At 34.5% G+C, this 17,266-nt stretch overlaps 1 protein-coding gene and 2 pseudogenes across 9 annotated transcripts in view; 1 reads left to right on the top strand and 2 right to left on the bottom strand.

The window, feature by feature from the left end:
- The window catches only part of Aebp2 (AE binding protein 2), a 219,602-nt gene that overhangs the window by 55,448 nt on the left and 146,888 nt on the right, over window positions 1-17,266 (top strand). For all 9 annotated transcript variants that reach the window (XR_013343636.1, XR_013343635.1, XM_077798880.1 and 6 more), the window contains exons 4-5: window positions 8,091-8,277; window positions 13,703-13,827. Coding sequence is in view for 7 of the 9 variants with exons in the window: in XM_077798880.1 (XP_077655006.1) it covers window positions 8,091-8,277; window positions 13,703-13,827 (312 nt within the window). In the remaining 2 variants the exon portion in view is untranslated. The remainder of the gene's footprint in view (window positions 1-8,090; window positions 8,278-13,702; window positions 13,828-17,266) is intronic.
- Window positions 8,541-10,362, bottom strand: LOC144254826 (sister chromatid cohesion protein PDS5 homolog B pseudogene; annotated as a pseudogene).
- LOC144254825 (sister chromatid cohesion protein PDS5 homolog B pseudogene) lies at window positions 10,364-10,919 on the bottom strand (annotated as a pseudogene).

Below are 17,266 nucleotides of genomic sequence, written 5' to 3'. Positions count from 1 at the left end.
AGTTCTTATTTCAAAGTTTTATTAGTTTGGTTATGTGAATTATGGCTATACTGTTAAACTGCAACAAATCATCAAAGTATAGGACACTGAGTAGGGCAATGTGTTTCTTGGCTGATGTTTGTATAAAACTTCACCTGTGTATCTGTTTATTCTTATAATCTATGAGCATGGGATATCTTTACGTTTTTTTGGTGTGCTCCTTCATTTTTTTCTTTTCGTGTCATAGTTTTCATTATGGAGGTCTTTTACTTCTTTGATTAAATTTATTCCTAGGTATCTAATTTTTTCATAGCTACTGTACCTGAAATTGCTTTCTTAATTTCCTGTTTGAGCCAGTTAAGTATTGAAATATGGAAATGCTACTGGCTTTTGTATGTTGGTCTTATATCCTACAACTTAATTCATTTAATTCATTTGTCAGTTTTAATAATTCTGTTGTTTTTGCTGTTGAGTTTTTAGGTTTTTGAAGAGGCATTGTTTTAACTTCTCTTTTCCAATTTGAATGCTCTTTATTTCCTTTTCTTGCCTAATTGCTCTGGCTAGGAAAATCCAAATTTCTTTCCATTATGTATGATTCATAAATGATCTTCTTATTTAATATTTACCTGCTTCTCTAGTCTTAAGTCCCTCATTATCCCCTCATAGAAAATTGTGTTCTAGCCATACCACATTATTTATAGTTTTCATATGAATCATATTTTATTGTCATTTTGCTTTTATAGGCTGTGCTTTATACCTGTTTTAAAAGCTTTATTTCAGACTAATTTTTTTATTAATTTTTTTTGTTGTTGTTGTAGATGGACACAGTACCTTTATTTTATTTATTTTTATGTGGTGCTGAGGATTGAACCCAGTGCCTCACATGTGCTGGGCAAATGCTCTGCCACTGAGACACAACTCCAGCCCCAGACCAATATTTTTATTCATAGAAAAGTTGCAAACAGGATCGCAAGTTCAGAGCCAGTCACAGCAACTTAATGAGGCCCTAAGCAACTTAGGGAGACACTGTCTCAAAGGAAAAAATAAAAGGGCTGGGAATGTGGCTCAGTGGTTAAGTGCCCATGAGTTTAATTCCTTGTACCCACCAAAAAAGAAAAGTTGCAAAGATAGAATTCCTGTGTACTCATCACATTTGTTTCCTGTAATGTTATCTTGTAATGCTATAGTATATTTGTCTAAAACCAACATTTCTACCTGGAGTATTTATTTTCCTTCAGATTTACCTGCTAATTATACCACATCTTTTGAATCCATTACTTTCTGCTCTGTTCCAGTATCCCATAGTAAAACATCATAGCACTTTCAGGAATATAATTTTGAATAAAACAGTGTTCATAATAACAAAAATGGTCTTAGTATTACTTTGTTTGAATAAATTTTTGAAAAAAGTCCAGTAATTTCATGTTTCAAATTTTAAAACAGTTGCTTGACTTCTGTGGTAACAACATATGTAGGATGTTTTGATGGATTTAGGAGATAAAACATTTAAAATAGTCAGTGTCTAACAACAACTTTTTTTCTTAATGGTTGAAACAGGTTGCTTTTTCATTAGAACACCAGGTGTTGTAGCTTGAATTATGGGCATTTTTATATGTGTGAAAGAAAATGTAAGATGAATATTTGAACACTAAAACTGTATTCAGTATCATGAAATGGTTATGTAAAGCAGAGTGAAGCTACTGAGGTCATTTGAAGCTACAGATTTGTCACTCTCCTCACATCTTCGAGGATATACGCTAATAAGTAGAATGTTGATAGATGACACCTAAAATTATTTCCTTTTTTAGGAAAGGAGTTTGTATTTAAATTCCATTATATATTTTAAATTTTATAAAAGCAATTTTTCTTTCATTTTAAATTATACTTTTCTGCTTTCTTCTTTAGATTTGTGATTGATCAAAATGAAAGAAAAAACAATTCTCTATTAGCATTTTAAATACTGATTCCATTTTCAAAGTGTCAAATCATTGTTCATTAAAATATACTCTTTAAGATTTACTCTTCTAGTTCTAGATGCTATCAGGGCCTGTTCTTTGTAGTGCAGGACAAAATGACTGTATAAGCTTTCTGGGATGCTACACAGATAATTGTGGGTAAAGCCACCATCTCTGAATTAAAATATAGGGCTTGAATTTGAACCTTTACTGTCTTCTCTTCCTTAATCTGTAGGCAAGTAATTGTTCTAATATTTGAAATGTGGAGTTTTTCAGTAGGTTTGTTGTTATACCAGTACTGAACTGAAACCAAGGACAAAAACTTTTTTTTTTAATGGTGTATTCCCAGAATTATTAGATTCAGCAGACAGATTTTATTTATTTTATTTTTTTTTAATTTATTTTATTTATTTTTCCAATACTTAGGATTGAATGAAGTAGTGGTGCTCTACTACCTGCCTGTACCCCTAGCTCTTTTTATTTTATTTTGATAATAGGTTAAGCTAAAGTTGCTGAGACTCGCCTCAAATTTATAATCATCCTGCCTCAACCTCCCAGTCACTGGAATTATAGTCATGTGCCATCATACCAATGTATGATTTTAGAGTAGAAGATAGGTTAGAGATGGTATCTTTTGAACTTTCAAAGTAAGGAAAAAAAAATCATTGCTTGGCTTATTCTATGGCAATATTGCCTAATAGAAATATATATATATATTATATATAAAAAAAGAAATAGTTATATATAACACATTTTAAAAATTTCCAGTGTTGGGGGCTGGAGATGTGGCTCAGCGGTAGCGCGCTCGCCTGGCATGCGTGAGGCCAGGGTTCGATCCTCAGCACCACATACCAACAAGGATGTTGTGTCCGCGGAGAACTAAACAAAAAATAAATATTAAAAATTCTCTCTCCTCTCTCACTCTCTCTTTAAAAAAAAAAAAATTTCCAGTGTCACTGGAAATAGTTTAAAGAGAAAAGTGAAACTGGGTTTGATGGCATAAACCTGTCAAATGCCAGAAAATTGGGAGCCTGAGACAGGAGCATCACTAGTTTGAGGCTGGACTGGGTAGTTTAGCTACAACCTGCCTTAAAATAAAGAATTTGAAAAAGGGCTTGATGTGTATGTTGGTGGTAGAGCTCTTGACGGTCATGCTGAGGACCTAGGTACCCCCCCACACACACACACAAAAAAAAGCAAAAGTAAATTTAAATGTCTTTGACTTAAACACAAGACACAATATTTCAGAATGTTATCCATATGCAAACATTAATGAAATGTACTTTTTGAAAGGGATACTAACACTTCCAAATCTGGTGTGTATTCTGCACTTACAGCACTTCTCAAATAAGACTAGCCACAGGGTGGTGTGGTAGCACACACCTGTAGTCACAGCTACCTGGGAGGCTGAAGCACATTACAAGCTCAGGAATTTCAGGCCAGCCTGGGCAACATAATGAGAAAGAGAGACCCCATTTTATTTTAAGGGGGGGGGGAGGGTACTTTTTAAATGCTCGATAAGTATATGCCAATCATGGTTAAATGAACAGTGGGAAATTAATTCATTAGGGCCATTTATACTTAAAACTTTGTCAATTCAAATGTTAAACAATTTAACTTTCTTTGAATTTCACATTATTTCCAATTGAAGTATACAAACCCAAGTTGTTCCAGATAGACTTAAAATTTTACAGTAACTAAGCTAAAAATCAGATTTTAAGTTAAAAACTAAATTGGTCATAGCTAAGTTCTGTAGAACGCACTTGAAATCTCAGCCACTTCGGAGTCTGAGGTAGGAAGATCTCAAGTTGAGACCACATCATATGGGCAACTTTAGCAAGACCTTGTCTCAGAAAAATAGGCTATGGATACTATTCAGTGTTAGAACACCCCAGGGTCAATCTTTGGTATTACATTAAAAAAAGAGAGAAATCATTCCCAAAATGCAGTTCAGAATCATGAGATACCATCTCATACTCACTAAAACATTGTTATTCAAAAAAAGGTAAAATAACAAGTGTTGCCAAGGATGTGGAATTAGTAGTTATACCACGTTTTGAGGACTCTAAATATTCTACTGAAGTATACAATTTAAAATGGCACACTTTAAAATTGTTATTTAAAATTAAAATTTAAATGTATGTTTAAATTTAACTTTACATAATGTTATTCCAAATGTTACATTAGTATTAAAATAAAGTTATAATTAAATTTAAGTAATATAATTTTTAATTATTAAATATTTATGGTACTGGGATTGAACCAGGACCTCTTGCTTGGTAGACAAGTGGTCTACCATTAAGCCACATTCCCATGCATGTAATTTAAAATATATTATTATTTTTGTTTATTTTATTATTATTATTATTATTATTTTTTTTTGTAGTGTTGGGTTTTGAACCCAAGGCCCTGTGCATCCTACAGGAAGTGTTCTAACTAAACTAAAATCGATATCCAACTTAAAATTTAAAGTCATATGTTGCTTAAATTTTAAATATGCACTTTAAAATTGTATACTTTGAGATAGTATACTTCATTTATTAAAAAGATTAAATAGATAAAAATGTTTTGTGTGTGTAGGGAATGAAGGATTCAAATGACCATATCACCCTTTATGCATAGATCCTTGTTGAGATCACTTTTTTGTTAAGAACTAAGTTGCCAGGGTTCTGGATCCCCTCTTTTTCTGTCCCTCAAATACAGCAAAGTCTTTTCTTGTTTTTTATTTTTTAAAAAAATTTTTTAATTTGCAATTACTTCTTCTTTTTTAGTTGGTGGTGGTCCTTAATTATTTATTTATTTACATGTGGTGCTAAGAATTGAACCCAGTACCTCACATGCTAGGCAAGTGCTCTGCCACTGAACCACAACTCCAGCCCTATAAGCAAGGTCTTTTTAAATTTTTTTTTGTAGTTGTGTATGAACAGAAAGCCTTTGTTTGTTTATTTTTATGTGGTGCTGAGGATCAAACCCAGTGCCTCTCACATGGGAGGCAAACACTCTGCCACTGAGCTGCAGAACTTGCCCAAATAAGATCTTTGAGCAGTGTTAGTACCTGAACTGTTTTACTTGGCTAAGCCTGGGGGGGGGCGGGGTTGACCATTTGGGTAAGGCAATAGGATAGGTAATGGATAAAATAATTGGTAAGATTGGGAAGTCCACCTTATTGATCATCTTGTCAGTTTTTTCTTTAATTATTTGTGCTTTTGATAATATATCCAAAATTTTTCTACAAGACTGAGTCACCAAGATTTTCTCCTGTTTTCTTTTAGATAGTCATGATTTTTATATTTTACATTAGGTCTATGGTCCATTTCGATCTATTTATCTATCTCTCTATCTCTCTCTCTCTATCTATCTATCTATCTATTTATTTATTTATTTTTTAGTTGTAGATGGACACAATACCTTTATTTGTTTTTATGTGTTGCCAGGGATGGAACCCAGTGCCTCACACATGCTAGGCAAGTGCTCTACCACTGAGCCACAACCCTGGCACCATTTTAATATTTGTTAAAGGTGTAAGGTCTGTGTTTAGGTTGTTTTTGTTTTCTTTTTATATATAAACAAATATTCCAGTGTTTCTTCCCCTTCCCCTCATCAAGTACAGGGGATTGATCCCAGAACTTTATATATGGTAGGCAAGCTCTCTGTAACTGAGTTATATCTCTATTCCTTTATAAACTTTTGTTTTGAGGTGGGATCTTGTTAATTTTTCTAGGGCTTGCCTTGAGTTTGGGGCTCTCCTGCCTCAACCTCCTGAGAATTGTGTAACCATTGCTAGGTTCTTGTGCTATGTTTGGGAAAAGACATGTTTCGAAAAGACTATTTTTCTCCATTAATTGGCTTTGGGAATTTGTGACAAAGTTAGAATTTCTCCTTCGTCAGAAATCAGTTGACATATTGTGTGGGTCTATTGTGGATATTCCTAATGTTTTATTTATCTGTATTTCTGTCCTTTTCCTAATACCATATCACAGTGATTACTGTGTCTGTGTAGTAAATGATGAGATTTGGTAGTGTGAGTCTTTCAAGCTTGGTATTTTTCAATATGATGATGATGATTAATCTTCTACAGAATAATTAAAAACCAAATGCTATATAAATTTTACCTCAACAAATAATAGTAACAAATTAGTTGCAATGAAATAAATTTTAACATTTACAATAGCTATTTTGACTAGTGGCTCCTGTAGTGAACAGTGTAGTTCTATGAATATGTTTGGTGAATTCTTAAAAGTCTAAGAAGGCAATAACCAATAGGTTCTAAACTTCTCATGGTTAGAATACATAGCTGAACATTTCTGATGCATGTTATTTGAAGACCACACCAATGACGGTGTATTTTTCTTTTTATTAGGGTCTACCTAAAAATGGGTAAGATTTTTAACAGTAATGTGGAGTGCTATTAAAAGTTCCCAAAAATGTCAAAATAGATGGAATAATGATTGGCACTGTATAAGGAGCTTGTTGTGAAATGTTTAAGCCCACATTGATTTTTATCACAATCTGTAAGCACATTGCTATTCATATCTGTTGATGTATTTAGAAATGTTTGATTCACAAGATCCTTCTAGAAATCGTCACTCATAAGTGTGCATTTATGTCTTCAAAATGCGTAGAAGGTTATGTGTTGGGATAAGCAGATAGACAGTGAATGTGTAAGGATAGGCTCAAAGGAGTATCAGCACTTGTTTACTTTAGGCAGATTTAGGGAATTTGTGACAAAGTTAGAATTTCTACTGGAGGATTGTGTTGAACTTTTTGGTAATTTAAACTGATAGAGGGTACCTGAATCAAAAGAAAGAACCTGAAGGCATGTGGGTTTAGTGTTGAACCTTAAAAATATATGTGCTTGGTGTTTTTTTGGTTTTCAAGTCAGAAACTAAATAAACTGAACACCATTTTATTAATAAAAAAGTTGTTATCAATCCAGCTGTGTTTTTTTTTGTTTGTTTTTGTTTTGATACTGGGGATTGAAGCCAGGGGTGCTTTACCACTGAGCGTATACTACCAGCCCCTTTTATTTTTTATTTTGAGATAGGGTCTTTGCTTAGGGCCTTGCTAAGTTGCAAAGGCTGTCCTGGAGTTTGTGATCCTCAGCCTCCTCTGAGTTGCTGGGATTATGGGTGTGTGCCACCATGCCTGGTATCAGTTGTGGATTTTGCTTCTTGAGGATCATTTTGGAAAATGATTTGATTATGGAGAGCCATTGTTATAAGAGACATGCAAAAATTATATTCCAAGATCTAACTAGAGTAATGTAGCTGATTTGTATATTGTAATTCTGATGATATCTGAACCTTCTAATTTGTTCCTAGAATGGTAGATTTGCCAGGTTACTTGGATAGTTGTCCTTTTTATTGAAATCTTGCAAGTAGAGAAGGCTGAAGAAGCATTATTTAATGGAACTTATAAAGGCCCACAAAAGACCAACACTTAGCAAATTTATAAGAAAATCATTATTTTTGGAGTACTTGGTATTGAACCCTAGGCCTATTGTATATGCTAGGCATGTACTCTACCACTGAGCTACATCACCAGTCATTGTTTTCAAATTCTATTTTGAGACAGGGTCTCAATATACTGCTAGGCTGTCCTCAAACTTGCAATCCTCTTGCCTCAGCTTCTCAAGTAAATGCCCAGCTAATAAGAAAATTCTTTAAAGATCAATAAATTTCTCTTCTACCTGTAACAACACTACAGAACAGTAGGGAAGCTGGTGAAGCTTTTGAAGTAGCATATATCTTAAGGTAAGAAATTTAAAAAATTTAGGAATCCCAGTAATTTTTTGTTGGGATAAATAACTTCCTGCTCCTTTTATAAAAGTGATTAATTCAAAATCAGATATTTCTGGGAAGAACATGCCACCATTTTTTGTCTTGCATGTAGTGGAAAGAGTAGTAGGACTGGTGAGTCATGAAGCTTGAGTTGTATTTTCCACTTGCGCCACTGACAAACATTGTTATCTTTAATAGCTTTGTTTTATGTATAAAATGAACTTCTTTTATAAAAGAAGTTTCTCATGTATCTTTTCTAGAATTATTTCCATTGCACTGATTTATTTCTGAAAATACTAAGTATTAACTAGCTAGGTTAATTCTCATCACTTAAACAGTATCCCTGATGTCCTTTTTCTCTTTTATTTTTATTTAGTGTGTTGTTGGTGGCTGCAATGCCAGCTTTGCTTCTCAGGGAGGGCTAGCTCGCCACGTACCCACACACTTCAGTCAGCAGAACTCCTCAAAAGTTTCTAGCCAGCCAAAGGCCAAAGAAGAATCTCCTTCTAAGGCTGGAATGAACAAAAGGAGGAAATTAAAGAACAAAAGACGACGCTCATTACGTAAGTGTTTCACTTGAGAATCTGTGTATATTAGAAGATTCTGTTTATATCTCTACCTTTCAAGCAAATTCAATTTTTACCGTTCTTCAACTTGGCTTATCTGTTTCTATTAAAAGTAATATACAGGAAGGATACCTGTTTGTCAGTGTGAGAATTCAGTGACACATGTGCAGTAGCCATAGAATTATATATGACCTTAGAATGTGCAATGTATAGAATTAGATTTTGAGGGCTACTTTGCTTCTATTGTAGTTGAAGAAAATTTAGAACATGGCATGTTGGTATTTCTAAAAGGAAACATTTTAGGAAATTTGAAAAATGGTGAAGGTGAAAGTCAAGTAAAATTTAAGTAATATATCAACTCCCAAGTGTAGTATGTGTGAAAGCAAAAGAATTGAATATACTCTACGAGTCTGTACCTACAGTCCATTGTAATACGTATGTACTATGGTTATGTGCTTAATTACTAGGTAATAAGATACATCCTTTATGTTTAGGATAGAAAATAATTAGATGATAAGGCTTGCAAGTGTTGGGGCAAGAATTGATTGAAACCCCAGAGTCTAGCACCATTATTAGCTCTTTGTATCAGCTGCAGCTGGCTAGCCAATCACGAAGAAATATGAGTCAGAGTGGATATGAATGAATGAATGAATGGAGCTGTAATGAAAACAAGTTCTTTACAGTGGTGAACTAGGGGGAAGGAAAAAAAAAAAAGATTGCACCTTACCTTCTTCTCTTGGGATTTGATTGGGGTATAGAAGAAAATCCAGATACTAAATCTAGGATATAACTTTAATCTCTAAAACATGGACCCCTATCCCCATCCCTCTTTGCTACAGTACTAGGGATTGAACCCAGGGGTACTTTACTTCTGAACTATCTGTCCCCACCTCCTCCTTTTTTAAATTCTGAGGTAGGGTCTTTCTAAGTTGATAAGGTTTGCCTGTAATTTGGGATTCTCCTGACTCAGCAGAAAATAAAGGCATGAGCCACCATACCTGACTTGAAATATTTTTGTTAATGCAAAGCTGCAGTGACTCAGCCTTCTGAGTAGCTGGGATTACAGGTGTGTACCATCACATCTGGCTTAAAAGCCTTCAGCATGGCATTTTTTTTTTTTTCCTGATAGTACAAGGGACTTAACCCAGGGCTCTCTACCTCTTAACTAGATCCCCATTAAATTGTTCAGGCTGGCCTTGAACTTAACAACCCTCCTGCCTCAGCCTTTTGAGTAGATGGGAGTAGATAGTTTGAGTCATCTCTCTACCTATATCTTTTTTGGGGGTGGGGGGGGGTCCTGAATCAAATACTTAACACATTTTTTGAGAATATTCTTCTGCATAACCACATCACCATTTTTACACATAACCACTGGAACATAGGGTGTCTATTTTTATGATTTGTAAAGGGTGTGTGTGTATGTGTGATGCTTGGGGATTAAATCCAGGGCCTCATACTAGACAAGCCATGTGGGCCACATCCCCAGCTTTCCACAGGGTTTTTTTTTTTTTTTTTTTTTTTTGTGTGTGTGTGTGTGTGTGTGTGTACACCAGGGATTGAACCCAGGGGCTTTTAATAACAGAGACATAATATATGTAGCCGTTTTCCTTGATCCTTGATATCTGTTTTGTAGCATCTTTTCCAGCTATTGATTGTAAAGCATAATTTTTGCAAATTTGGGCAAATCCCATCATGGCTTCTTTGCACACTCTCCAATGTTTATCTAATGCACACTCTCTCACAAAATTAAGTAATTGATCATTGACCAGAAGAATATCTTTTTTAGCAACTGTAACTGCAGAGATGATAACATTATGTCTAATAGCTTCTTCCTCAGAGTCATGAAACCTCATTTTAAAATATTCTGTTAAATTCTTTGCTAAATCGGTGGTTCATGAGACAACGACTAGCAAATTTCACAGATTCCAGGTGGATTGGTACATGAATATCATTAAACCTGCGTAAGCACTGCCAAAGTGGTTTGTTTTGAGAAGCCAATTCTGAATCCTTTGCCCTGAACATTTTTGCTAGTAGTTTAACAACTTGGAGTCCTTCCTCAATATAGTTGCTCTTTAATTTAAACTCAAGCAATAGAGCTCATGGGGTCTACCATGTGCATATGAACTTTCTGATTATGCCCATTGTTTATAACTGAAAATAATGTTCTGTATAATTGGGTAAAAATTTCATTGCTGTCTTCTAACTCAACGCATTGTTGTATGACTTGACCCAAGCAATGTTCTCAAGTAAATAAAAATACCTATTGTATTATGGGCTCTTTGTATCCTCCAACTCCTTCAGCTGCCTTGTTATAAACATAAATATATCCTTTAGTTTATCAGGGGATGTGTAAGAAGCTTCAGGAGCATAAATCCTGAAAATATTGGCAAGGCAGCAGGCCATCAGTAAATGAACATCTTTATCAGGAGGCTTAAGGAAACAATTTGAAGCAAGATGTAAAGCTACGTTTAGATAAAGCTCCTTTTCTTTTTCAAAGTCCTAGTCCATGTCCTTGAAAGTTTTCACAGTCATCTTTAACCGTCTCACCATCTCCTCTTTAGATATTTTATCTGAGATTTCCTTGACACTAGGATGATAAGTAATTTTTCATCATTGGTCCTTGTCTTTGAATAAGCCATAATGGAAAAATTTTTACCCCTCCTGGTGAGTTAGACACTCGGAGGGGTAAAAATATTTACCCTTTCACTCCTTTCACTCTACTGCTCCCCAGGATCCACCACAATATCCAATTGCCTATCCATAGTTTTTGATTATGTATTTATCAGTTGAAAAATGCATGGACTGTACACAGCTGTAATATACATAATTTATACATTGTAGGTAATATTAAAACACATTGAAAGGAATTGCTTAGAAGGAATATTGAAAAGGAAGAAATGAAGAAATAAACAAAAGTGCTATTTCCCTTATTCTAATGAATTATACATGTGCTTTGGCTGGGAGGGAGGGAGGGAGGGAGGGAGGGAGGGAGAGAGAGAGAGAGAGTGAGTGAGTGAGTGTGTGTGTGTGTGTGTGTGTGTGTGTGTGTGTCTGTGTGTGTGTCTGTGTCTGTGTCTGTGTCTGTGTCTGTCTGGGGCTGGGGATTGAACCCAGGGCCTCACACATTCTGAATGTGTACTTTATCACCAAGCTATACCCCAGATTTTAGTTTGCTATTCTTCATATTTATTATAACAGTGGAGGTAACATGGTGAAGGTCTGCATTGCATCGAAGTTCAGTGGCTATTTTCATCATTTTTGAAACTTACGTGATGATTTTAGTGTTTTGATCTTGAAGGAGGAGTGATTAGAACCTGAATGATTAGAAGGGGTAAATTATTATTTTCTCATAGTGCTTATTCTTTCTTAGGAAAACTTTTTATGAAACCACATTTTTCTCCCCAGTAGCTACAGAAGAGAGATTTGTTTCTAAGCATTAGGTAAAAATCATCACTGCTTCCCACCCCAAATATGGTTGCACTCCTGGTTTTGTGGGTTCTGCTACTTCATTTTTAGATGGTGTTTTTCTTATTTTCTCTTGGAAAAAAAAAAAAAGAAAAGAAAAAAATCTAGTGAGAAAAGTTACTTTGGTATCTTTCGATGCCAGCTGGTGAAAATGTCCTGTACAAAACCTGTGGTGTGCTGGGTGTTGTGGCACACACCTATATCCCAGCGATTCAGGAGGCCGAGGCAGGCAAGTTCAAGGCTGGCCTGGGCAACTTAGCAAGACCCTGGTTCAAAATAAAAAGCACTTGGGGATACAATACTCAGTAGTGAAGCACCCCTGGGTTCAGTCCCCTGTACCAAATAAATAAGTAAAATAAACTGTTGTATTTTTATTATTTTTATAGGTATTCTGAGAAATCTATGGATAGTCACAGTATGGAAAATCAGCCTGCATGTAATTCAGAATACTTTATACCAGAAAATCAAGCCAATTCATTTTTTTTAGGAAAACTGAATTTTGAGTTCAGATCATGAAAATTACATATATCAGTAAGCTCTGTAAATATAACATAACCAACTTTAATTTGAGAAATTTTCTTTAAAAAAATTTTTTTAGTTGTTGATGTTCCTTTATTATTATTTATGGACGGTGCTAAGGATCGAACCCAGTGCCTCACACATGCTAGGCAAGTGCTCTACGACTGAGTTAAAACCCCAGCCCAATTTTCTTATTAGTACTAAGAATAGCCCAATTTGTAGTAGTATTTAGTGGAATAAAAATAGAAATTTAAAAAACATTCTCCAGTGTATGACTTTATTGTGAATACACTAAACAATTGCTCACTTTGTTTATTTTAAAATGTTACATAAGGTTTGGTATAAATTGATGTATGATTTACAAGACAGTTTTGTATGCTTCTGTTTTATTTAATCAATATATAGTTGTTTTATTCCCATTTTCTGAATGAGAAATAGTCTAAAGGCACATAGTCCCCTGCATGCTGATAACTCGTGAGTTTGGAACTTTGGTGGACTGATTATAATTCAGAAGTGTATTGATGGGGATGTAGTTAACTGATGGAGTGCTTGCCTAGCATGTGTTAGGCCCTGGATTCCGCAGCACCGCAGACACACACAAAATTCAATGACACATTAGGCTGAGCACAGTGGCTCATGTTTATAGTCCCAGTTACTGGGACAAATGAGAAGGATCATTTGAGCCTAGTAGTTCTGAGACCATCTTGGATATTATCCCCCTCCTCCAAAAAATTGTCAATATTTCTTAAATTGTTGTATTCAGTGAAATACTTATCAACATCTCTAAATGTCTCTTCGTTTGTACTGGAAAAATTTTTTATTACTTATTAAAAACAATGCCCATGAAATGTAATTTTTTTAAAATGCTAGTTATTTAAGTTGTCAGTGGTCCTTTATTTATTTATATGTGGTGCTGAGAATCAAACCAATGTCTCACACATGATAGGCAAGTGCTCCACCATTGAGCTACACCCTAGCCCCATGAAATGTATTTACGTTTGGCCATGGTTTGAGACCCTGGTGTTGTGCATAGATGGAGGATGTCAATTAGATGTTAATCTGTGTTGAAAATGTAGAGCTGGTACTGAGGAGAGATGTTGGAATAAAAGGTACAATTTTATGAAAAAGTAGCTGCAATATGAAATTATGAGGTTTGAGGTTAGAGTCTCATATTTTAATGGGGGAGAATTAATCCATATTCAAGCGTTAGTTAGAATTTTGCTTTCCAACTTTATCTTCTCCATCTTTCTCTTCTCTGCCAGAGTCCCTGTTTTGAAAGCAAAGAATATCTTGCATTTAAACCCTAGATAGGGTTAAACAGTTACTTGTTTAAAATTAATATTTTTAACTTATTTTGTGGCAAATGGACTATTTGTACATTTAATAGACTTTATATTTTTCTAAATATTCTTTACCTTTTTTTTGTGTTGACTTGTAGCACGACCACATGATTTCTTCGATGCACAAACACTGGATGCGATAAGACACCGAGCCATATGCTTTAACCTCTCAGCTCATATAGAAAGTTTAGGGAAGGGACACAGCGTTGTTTTTCATAGTACCGTAAGTATTTAATTTTTCCTTTCAAATTATATATATGTATATTTGCGAGGTCTGGGCTGGGGCTGGGGCTCAGTGGTAAAGCACTTGCCTAGCTTGTGTGGGGCACTGGTCTCGATCTTTAGCACCGCTTACAAAATAAATAAAATGAAGGTATGTTGTTCATCTGTAACTACAGAAAAATTTAAAGAGATTTGCAAGGTCTATTTTTTATTTTGCTCAAATTCTAAGAAAATACATTTTAACAAAGTCACAAAACCTTTATGCTTTATCAGTATTTTAAAAATTATTTGTATTAGTGGTTATAAAGCAGATAGTTCCTATAATTCTGTATGTTTATGATTAAAGTGAATATTTAAGCCTTTTGTTTGAGTTTTAAAGATATTGTGGCATAGTGTGCTACTTGTATTAGACTAGGCTTTGACCTTAAGTAAATGAGGTGTCTTTTCTTCCCTCTGTGGTGTTTTATTTTGTTTTTAAAGTAGAATATTAAATTTCTTTTAGGTCTAAAAACTTTTTATTAATACCCCATGTGTTGTGTAGACCTTACCCTCAATATACACATGTAGTTAAAAAGTTATATATCATTGGCCATCAAATTAAAGTTTGTTGAGGGAGAAAATTTTAAATGTTTTGTTTTACTGATATATTTTGGGTGCCTTGAATTTTGGCTAGCACATGGTAGACATTCAGTATATTTGTTGGGTGACCAGGTTTTCAACACAGAAGAAAAATAATCAAATTGAAAAAACAAGAGGTAAGTATAGTTTACTTTTAGGTTAACTAAGAGTTAATATAATTGTTTTCTTTCATGTCCCTTTCCATTTGTTACCTAATAATCAGTCCACCACCCTACTTCATTCTGGAGATTGAATCCAGGGCTGCCCTTATCACTGAGCTATATCCCCCAGTCCTTTTTATTTTCAGACAAGGTCTCTCTAAATTGCCCAGGCTGACCTCAAACTTGCAGTCTTCCTGCTTCAGCCTCCCAAGTAGCTGGGATTACAGGCATGTGCTACTGTGCCCAATTCTAGTCCTTTTTAAGTTGGTGTAGTTTGGTGTAGGTAAATTAGTAAAGGTGAATTATAGACCAGATTATTGATAATTTGAGTCCATAGAAAAATGAGTATTTAATTTTCACTGTTGAAATATTAAATATTCTAAATTTGGTTTACTTTTATGTTTCAATCGAACAAGAAGTTAATATTAAAATAATTGTTGACATCTATATCTTATTGGATTTGAATCTGCTTTCCCCATCTTCTGTAATGAGATTTTCTTGGCAGTTTTACTTTTCCTTACATTTATAGCTATTTCCCGGTTATTAGACTTTTTTGTATATTTGTGTATACTTCTATTGTTCTTTCTGACCCTTTTGATTTCTCATCTGTCTTGCTCACTAAATATATGTTACCTGTTTTATTCCCCATTCCAGTCCATTTTAGAAAACAACTTCCAGTACTACCATTATAACAATCTACTCTGCTGGGTCTCTCCAATATTCTCATTTTAAAAATAAGGAAATGTTCCAGTAGTGTATTTGTGGATATTCATCATAAGAATTGAGTGGTGAAATACTGTTAATTACTTTCTGAAGAGAGTGGGAAATAAGATCTTACAGTATTTGTGTTTGTCTTAGTAGGAATTGAACCTACAGTATTTTGCATGCTTGGCAGATACTCTACCACTAAGCTACCTCTCCAGCCTTTTAAAAATATTTTAAAAATTTGAGACAGGATCTTACTAAGTGTCTAGGCTCGGCTCAAACTTGAAGTCCTTCTGCCTCCTCCCGAATTTATAATATTTTATTTTTATGTGATATAATTTCAGTCTAGATTAGTCTGGATGCAAGGATATATAATTTTATAAGCTCTATTAAGATTGAATGGGTCAAGAAAATAACAATGGATTGTATTTATGAAATAAATCTAAATGGAGGCAAACTTGATACAATTTAAGACAAATTATTAAATATATCATATAAAATTAAATTGTAGGTATTTTTAATTGATCACACAGCACTGCTGTTACTAACTCAGATTTTTCAGATGACAAAACTAGGAACTAAAAATGTTCTGTGCCTTTTCCAGTATGACACAGTGTAGTTACATATGTATGTACATAATATAGTTACATAGGGCTTAGGGACCTCTATCCCTAGGTTGATTCATGGATTCCATAGTGAGAACCCTTGTGGTATTAGACTAAAATATGTGATATTAAAAGGAACATGGAAAAATAGAGCAATATTTAAGTATCAGTATACTTGAAGCAAGCTTTTTAAATAATTAGGGGTGGAATTGTGAATATTGGAAATTAGGTAAAGATATGAGTGTGAGAGAGTAAAGAATTGAAGATGTGTAATTAAAGGAAAGAAAGTAAAAGAGGAAAGGGAAATTTTATTTGAAATTGTGAGATGTGAGGTTTGTGTGTTTGGATTTGAAGAGAGGTATACGATATTTATATTCTTTTAAAGAGCATAGGAAATATAGTTATCTAAATAAGGATGAGAGAGTTGAAGGGGAAAATATAATGTTTGGAGACCGGAATGAGTTAAAATGGCTACTTTGGGAACTTTGCTGTGGTACCAAGGTCAGGGGCTTGCTCAGTAGTGTGATGATAGAAGTCCTTTTTTTGAAGCTTGTAAATATAGGTTTATAATGCCGTAGGTCTGAAATTGGTTCTTTTATTTATTTGCAAAGTTTGGCAGGAATTTCACGTAAGGCCTTGTGTATGCTAGCAAGTGCTTTACCACTGAGATATATTCCCCAGCCCCCAGAAGTCTTTATTTATTTTATTATTTTTTTTTTCATTTAATTTTTTGCAGTTCTAGGTATCAAATCCATGGGTGCTCTACCACTGAGCTATAATTCCCAGTCTTTTTATTTGGAGACAGGGTCTAGTTAACTTGCCCAGCCTAGCTTTGAACTTAGGATCCTCCTGCCTCAGCCTTCTGAATTGTAGGAATTGAAGTATACCACCTCGAAGTCAGTCCATTTGTCTGTATGTCTGTCGTTAAACAAACAAACAAACAACAACAACAAAAAGGTCAATAAAGATGTGGTTACCAGGCAGAGTGTGGCATTAGGGCCAATTTGTTCATTCATGTAATTATTGAGGACTTACTGTGAGGTCAGGTACTAATGGTATATACCAGGGAAAACAAATATGGTACACTGTAGTGGAAGAGACATGATAAATAAAGGAAGTTAGTAAAATTGTAAAAACTTGAAAGAAAAAGGACATTTTAACTAGAGTAGAAAAATGCCTGGTATGTTTGAAAAGCAGAGAAGAGGAAGATCAGTATAGCTGGAGAGAACTAGACAGCAGGAGTTAAATCAGATAAGTGGGAGAACCTTGTAGACTTACTCTGTGTGAGATGAGAAGCCATTGAAGGAATTTGAGTAAGCATGATCTGACTTTCTTCCTTGATTTTTTTAAT

Source organism: Urocitellus parryii, chromosome 5 (assembly GCF_045843805.1).
Source record: "Urocitellus parryii isolate mUroPar1 chromosome 5, mUroPar1.hap1, whole genome shotgun sequence".
NCBI lineage: Eukaryota > Metazoa > Chordata > Mammalia > Rodentia > Sciuridae > Urocitellus > Urocitellus parryii.
This window is presented reverse-complemented; position numbering and strand designations above follow the sequence as displayed.